This window comes from Tursiops truncatus, chromosome 7 (genome assembly GCF_011762595.2).
Source record: "Tursiops truncatus isolate mTurTru1 chromosome 7, mTurTru1.mat.Y, whole genome shotgun sequence".
Taxonomy (NCBI): domain Eukaryota; kingdom Metazoa; phylum Chordata; class Mammalia; order Artiodactyla; family Delphinidae; genus Tursiops; species Tursiops truncatus.
The window spans coordinates 82777726-82785182 of record NC_047040.1 but is presented as its reverse complement, the minus strand read 5'-3'; the positions used below and the strand labels follow the sequence as shown (position 1 = coordinate 82785182).

At 40.9% G+C, this 7457-nt stretch overlaps 1 protein-coding gene across 1 annotated transcript; it reads right to left on the bottom strand.

The window, feature by feature from the left end:
- Positions 1-944: 944 nt before the first annotated feature.
- Positions 945-1419, bottom strand: LOC117313038 (large ribosomal subunit protein uL24-like). The gene has a single exon (XM_033860417.2). The coding sequence runs from the start codon at positions 1395-1397 to the stop codon at positions 960-962; it is 438 nt and encodes a 145-aa protein (XP_033716308.1). The 5' UTR covers positions 1398-1419; the 3' UTR covers positions 945-959.
- Between the last annotated feature and the right edge of the window lie 6038 nt (positions 1420-7457).

Below are 7457 nucleotides of genomic sequence, written 5' to 3'. Positions count from 1 at the left end.
AGGTATTTTATTCTTTTTGTTGCAATGGTAAATGGGAGTGTTTCCTAAATTTCTCTTTCAGATTTTTCATCATTAGTGTATAGGAATGCAAGAGATATCTGTGCATTAATTTTGTATCCTGCTACTTTACCAAATTCATTGATGAGCTCTAGTACGTTTCTGGTAGCATCTTCAGGTTCTCTATGTATAGTATGTCATCTGCACACAGTGACAGTTTTACTTCTTTTCCGATTTGGATTCCTTTTATTTCTTTTTCTTCTCTGAGTGCCATGGCTAAAACTTCCAAAACTATGTTGAATAATAGCTGTAAGAGTGGGCAGCCTTGCCTTGTTCCTGATCTTAGAGGAAATGGTTTCAGTTTTTCACCACTGAGAACCATGTTGGCTGCGGGTTTGTCATATATGGCCGTTATTATGTTGAGGTAAGTTCCCTCTATGCCTACTTTCTGGAGAGTTTTTTATCATAAAAGGTTGTTGAATTTTTTCAAAAGCTTTTTCTGCATCTATCGAGATTATCATTTGGTGTTTATCCTTCAATTTGTTAATATGGTTTATCACATTCATTGATTTGCATATATTGAAGAACCCTTGCATTCCTGGGATAAACCCCACTTGATCATTGTGTATGATCCTTGTAATGTGCTGTTGGATTCTGTTTGCTAGTATTTTGTGGACGATTTTTGCATCTTTATTCATCAGTGATATTGGCCTGTAGTTTTCTTTCTTTATTACATGTTTGGTTTTGGTTTCAGGGTGATGTTGGCCTCATAGAATGAGTTTGGGAGTGTTCCTCCCTCTGCTATATTTTGGAAGAGTTTGAGAACGATAGGTGTTAGCTCTTCTCTAAATGTTTGATAGAATTTGCCTGTGAAGCCATCTGGTCCTGGGCTTCTGTTTGTTGGAAGATTTTTTTTTTTTTCATTTTAACAGTTTTTAAAGAAAGTTGTAAACAAGATCACTTCATTTCTGCATCTTCTCAATTGTTTCTTCCTTATATTTGCCCTTTTCCTTCCCTACTTGGTGAGACTTGGCTTTACGTTCGAGGATCTTTTTGCGGTCTTTGTCCAGTTTTAGTCTGGTGATAACCACCTTGCTGGGGTGAATGCCCACGTGGACAGTTGTGCCATTAGCCTTCTCCCGCTGCACTCGTTCAATGTAGATGACATACTTCTTCCTGTAAACCTGGACTACTTTGCCAATTTGCTGCCCTTTGTAGTGCCCTCGTACAACCTGAACTTCATCATCCTTCCGGATGGGCATGGATAGGACATTGTACTTCTGTCTCAGCTCTTTAGAAAGAGGGGAAGACATAATTTTCCTGCGAATGTGGGAAGGCGCATTGAAATGCCTTTTCTGGTTCTTGCTTCGGTCAGAAGTCACAAAGGGATTGAACTTCATTTCGGCCGTTAGCGCTTCAGCGATGGCCACAAAAGGGAAGGCTGTTGGAAGATTTTTAATCACAGTTTCAATCTCAGTGTTTGTGACTGGTCTGTTTATATTTTCTATTTCTTCCTGGTTCAGTCCCTGAAGGTTGCACTTTTCTAAGAATTTGCCCATTTCTTCCAGGTTGTCCACTTTATTGGCATAGAGTTGCTTATAGTAATCTCTCATGAAGCTTTTTATCTCTGCAGTGTCAGTTGTTCCCTCTTTTTCATTTCGAATTCTGTTGAATTGAGTCTTCTCCCTTTTTTTCTTGATGAGTCTGGCTAATGGTTTATCAATTTTGTTTATCTTCTCAAAGAACCATCTTTTAGATTTATTGACCTTTGCTATTGTTTGCTTCATTTCTTTTTCATTTATTTCTGCTCTGATCTTTATGATTTCTTTCCTTCTGCTATCTTTGGGGCTTTTTGTTCTTCCTTCCCCAATTGCTTTAGGTGTAAGGTTAGGTGGTTTATTTGAGACTTTTCTTGTTTCTTGAGGTAGCATTTTATTGATATAAACTTACCTCTTAGAACTGCTTTTGCTGCATCCCATAGGTTTTGGATCATAGTGTTTTCATTGTCATTTGTTTTTAGGTATTTTTTAATTTCCTCTTTGATTTCTTCAGTGATCTCTTGGTTATCTAGTACTGTATTGTTTAACCTCCATGTGTTTGTATTTTTTACAGTTTTTTTTCCTGTAATTCATGTCTAGTCTTATAGTGTTGTGGTTGGAAAAGATACTTGATAAGATTTCAGTTTTCTTAAATTTATCAAGGCTTGATTTGTGACTCAAGATGATCTACCCTGGAGAGTGTTCCATGAGCACTTGAGAAGAAAGTGTAGTCTGTTGTTTTTGGGTGGAATGTCCTATAAATATCAATTAAGTCCATCTTGTTTAATGCATCATTTAAAGCTGTGTTTCCTTATTTATTTTCATTTTGGATGATCTGTCCATTGGTGAAAGTGGGGTGTTAAAATCCCCTACTATGACTGCATTCCTGTCCATTTCCCCTTTTATGGCTGTTAGCATTTGCCTTATGTACTGAGGTGCTCCTATGTTGGGTGTATAAATATTTACAATTGTTATATCTTCTGTTTGGATTGATCTGTTGATCATTATGTAGTGTCCTTCTTTGTCTCTTGTAGTAGTCTTTATTTTAAAGTCTATTTTGTCTGATATGAGAATTGCTACTCCAGCTTTCTTTTGATTTCCATTTGCATCGAATATCTTTTTCCATCCCCACACTTTCAGTCTGTATGTGTCCTTAGGTCTGAAGTGGGTGTCTTGTAGACAGCATCGATACGGGTCTTGTTTTTGTATCCATTCATCCAGTCTATGTCTTCTGGTTGGAGCATTTAATCCATTTACATCTAAGGTAGTTATCGATATGTATGTTCCTATTACCATTTTCTTAATTGTTTTGGGTTTGTATTTGTAGGTCTTTTCCTTCTCTTCTGTTTCCCACTTAGAGAAGTTCCTTTAGCATTTGTTGTAAAGATGGTTTGGTGGTGCTGAATTGTTATTTTTTGCTTGTCTGTAAAGGTTTTAGTTTCTCTGTCAAATATGAATGAGATCCTTGTTGGGTAGAGTAATCTTGGTTGTAGGTTTTTCCGTTTCATCAGTTTAAATATGTCCTGCCATTCCCTTCTGGCTTGCAGAGTTTCTGCTGAGAGATCAGCTGTTCATTATATGGGAATTCCCTTGTATGTTAAATGTTACTTATCCCTTGCTGATTTAATATTTTTTCTTTGTATTTAATTTTTGATAGTTTGATTAATATGTGTCTTGGCATGTTTCTCCTTGGGTTTCTCCTGTATGGGACTCTCTGTGCTTCCTGGACTTGATTGATTCTTTCCTTTCCCATATTAGGGAACTTTTCAACTATAATTTCTTCAAATATTTTCTCAGAGGATTTCTTTTTCTCTTCTTCTTCTGGGACCCCTACAATTTGAATGTTGGTGTGTTTATTGTTGTCCCAGAGGTCTCTGAGACTGTCCTCAATTCTTTTCATTCTTTTTTCATTATTCTGCTCTACGGTAGTTATCTCCACCATTTTATTTTCCAAGTCACTTATCCATTCTTCTGCCTCAGTTATTAGGCTATTGATTCCTTCTAGAGAATTTTCAATTTCATTATTGTGTTGTTCATCTTTGTTTGTTTGCTCTTTAGTTCTTCTAGGTCCTTGTTAAATGTTTCTTGTATTTTCTCCTTTCTCTTTCCAAGACATTGGATCATCTTTACTACCATTACTCTGAATTCTTTTTCAGGTAGACTGCATATTTCCTCTTCAATTGTTTGGTCTGGTGGGTTTTTACCTTGCTTCTGCTGCATATTTCTCTGTCTTCCCATTTTGCTTAACTTAATGTGTTTGGAGTCTCCTTTATGCAGGCTCCAGGTTCGTAGTTCCCATTATTTTTGGTGTCTGCCCCCAGTGGGTAAGGTTGGTTCAGTGGCTGTGTAGGGTTTCTGGTGGAAGGGACTGGTGCCTGTTTTCTGGTGGGTGGGGCTGGATCTTGTCTTTCTGGTGTGAAGCGCTGCATCTCGTGGTGTGTTTTGGGCTGTTTGAATTTAGTAATATTTTAGGCAGCCTCTCTGCTAATGGGTGGGGTTGTGTTCCTGTCCTGCTAGTTGTTTGGCATGAGGTGTCTAGCAGTGGAGCTTTCTGGCCATTGGGTGGAGCTCGGTCTTAGTGTTAAGACGGAGATCTCTGGGAGAGCTCTCACCGACTGATATTACATGGGGCCGGGAGGTCTCTGGTGGTCCAATGTCCTGAACTTGGCTCTCCCACCTAAGAGGCTCAGGGCTGACACCAGCCCAGAGCATCAAGACGCTGTCATCCACGTGGCTCAGAAGAAAAGGGAGTAAAGAAGAAAGAAAAATAAAGAAAGAAAGAAAAGAAAAGAATTAAAATGTTATTAAAATAAAAAAGTAATTAAAAAAAAGAAGAGAGCAACCAAACCAATAAGCAAATCCACCGATGATAAGAAGGGCTAGGAACTAATCTACAATAAACATAAAAATCAGAAACAAGTCAGTCACAGACAGCAACCCCAAGACTACAGCTTCTCCCAAAGTCCACTGCCTCATTTTGGGTTGATTTGTTGTCTATTCAGGTATTCCACAGATGCAGGGTACCTCAAATTGATTATGGGGATTTAAGCTGCTGCTCCTGAGGTTGCACTGAGAAATTTCCCTTTCTCTTGCTTGTTCACACAGCTCCTGGGGTTCACCTTTGGTTTTGTCCCCACCTCTGCGTGTAGGTTGCCCTCAGGCTTCTGTTCCCACCCAGACTGTATGGGGTTAAAGCAGCGGCTGATTAAGGGGCACTGGCTCACTCAGGCCAGGGGGAGGTAGGGGTACAGAATGCGGGGTAAACCTGCAGTGGCAGAGGCCGGCCTGGTGTTGCAACAGCCTGAGGTGCACCGTGTGTTCTCTCAGGGAAGTTGTCCCTGGGTCATGGGACTCTGGCAGTGGCAGGCTGCACAGGCTCCCAGGGGCATGTGGAGAGTGACCTGTGTTTGCACATAGTATCCTTCGTGGCTGCAGCAGTAGTGTTGGCGTTTCATGCCCATCTCTGGTGTCTGAGCTGTGAGCCGCGGCTTATGCCTCTCTCTAGAGCTCGTTTAGGTGGTGCATTGCCTTCTGTGGACAGACAGGGAAGGAATCCCCTTTTCTCGTGCAGCCGGAAACAATGGTCTCTTCCCTCTTAGGCAGGTCCAGACTTTTTCCCGGACTCCCTCCTGTCTAGCTGTGGCACACTAGCCCCCTTCAGGCTGTGTTCACGCAGCCAACCCCAGTCCTCTCCCTGGGATCTGAACTCCGAAGCCCAAGCCTCGGCTCCCAGCCCCCACCCACCCCGGCGGGTGAGCAGACAAGCATCTCAGGCTGGTGAGGGCTGGTCAGCAGTGAATGTCTGTGCGGAAATCTCTCCACTTTGCCCTCCGCACCCCTGTTGCTGTGCTCTCCTCCCTGGCTCCAAAGCTTCTCCCTCCACCACCCCCCGTCTCCGCCAGTGAAGGGGTTTCCCAGTGTGCAGAAACTTTTCTTCCTTCACAGCTCCCTCCCAGAGGTTCGGGTCCCATCCCTATTCTTTTGTCTCTGTTTTTTCTTTTTTCTTTTGCCCTACCCAGGTACGTGAGGAGTTTCTTGCCTTTTGGGAAGTCTGAGGTCTTCTGCCAGCGTTCAGTAGGTGTTCTGTAGGAGTTGTTACACATGTAGATGTATTTTTGATGTATTTGTGGGGAGTAAGGCGATCTCCACGTCTTACTCCTCTGCCATCTTGAAGGCCCCCCACCCCACCACTTAACATTTATAGAAGGGCTAGCTCTTGAGCATTCATGGATCATTGGGCATTTTAAGTTTCATAAATTGAAACCAAGAATAGTCAGGCAAACATAATTTTTCAATTTCTCTGGTTAAACAATTATTTTCTAAATATGTTAAGAAGAACTCTGCACTGGTCACCCATAGGGCAAAAAGTGGAAAGAAAGCTATTTTTTCAAGGCATGTTCTTCAGGAGAATGAGAAGACAAGCCACAAGCTGGGAGAAAAGATTTGCAAAGAATACATCTCGTAAAGAACTATTATCCAGAATATATAAAGAACTCTTAAAAGTCAACAATAAGAAACCAAACAACCCAATTAAAAATGAGCAAAATACCTCAACAGACACCTCATCAAAGAAGGTATACAGATCACAAGTAAGCACATGAAAATATGTTCAACATCATATGTCATTAGCAAATTAACAGTGAGATACTATTCCACACCTATTAGAAGGGCCAAAATCCAAAGTACTGACAGCATCAAATGCTGGCAAGGACATACAGCAACAGGAACTCTCATTCACTACTGGTGAGAATGCAAAATTGCACAGCCACTTGGGAAGACAAAAATAGATATACTCTTACCACACAATCCAGCAATCACCCTCCTTGGTTTACCCCAAAGAGCTGAAAACTTATGTCCACATAAAAACTTAGAGCAACTTTGTTTGTAATTGCCAAAACTTAGAAACAACCAGGAAAGATGTCCTTCAGTAGATGAATCGATAAACTGTGGTACATCCAGGCAATGGAATATTATTCGGCACTAAAAATTAACGAGCTATCAAGTCATGAAAAGACACGAAGGAAACTTAAATGCTTATTACTCAGTGAAAGAAGCCAATCTGAAAAGGCTACATACTGTATGATTCCAACATTCTGGAATAGGAAAAACTGTGGAGACACTAAACTGATTAGTGCTTTACAAGGGTTGGGGAAGAAGGAGGGATGACTATGTGAAGCATGGAGGATTTCTAGGACAATCTATTCTCTAGAATACTAAAATAGTGGGTACGTTTCATCATAAATTTGTCCAGCTTTATACGATATACCACACCTAGAGTGAACCATAATATAAACCAAGGACTTTGGGTGACAACCATGTGTTCTTCCATTGTAACAATGCACTACTCTCGTGTGGCATGTTAACAGTGGGGCAGGCTGTGCATGTGGGAGGGCAGGAACATTTGGGCAACTCTCTGTACTTTCAGCTCATTTTTGCTGTGAAGCTAAAACTGCTCTAAAACATAAAGTTAATTAGTGGAAAAAAAAGCATGTTTATGTTCCCTACTCTTTTCTTCGTTAAATGTGAACAAGTTCATGTAAGTTAAGTGTTTTCTTCAATCTAGTCAATTTTGTAACATTTTTCTTATTTTTAACCATTAAGAGAGAAGGGGAGTAGAGGGATCCACCCCACCTCAAGGCTGACCCTTGCATGGCTAAAAACAGACCTGTCCACAGATTCTCCTTCAGGCTTGGGATATTATTCCACTGGAGACGCCTAACCTCACCAGCTTCTATAAGATAGAAGCATTAGCAAGCAGTAGTATAGCATCAGGGCTGGTGATTTTGAGTGATGCTGCCTTGGTGCCTTGACTCTGAGCCTATTTGTTGCTTTCTAGCTCACCGAAAAGTGTGCATATGAATTGACTTCACTATGGCCAGAGACATGGGAAGATGGAGAGCTGAAGTATTGACAATAAGGGTA

What these genes read in the sequence shown, in the direction of transcription:
- LOC117313038 (XM_033860417.2), bottom strand. Translation starts at nt 1,397, where the DNA reads ATGAAGTTCAATCCCTTTGTGACTTCTGACCGAAGCAAGAACCAGAAA.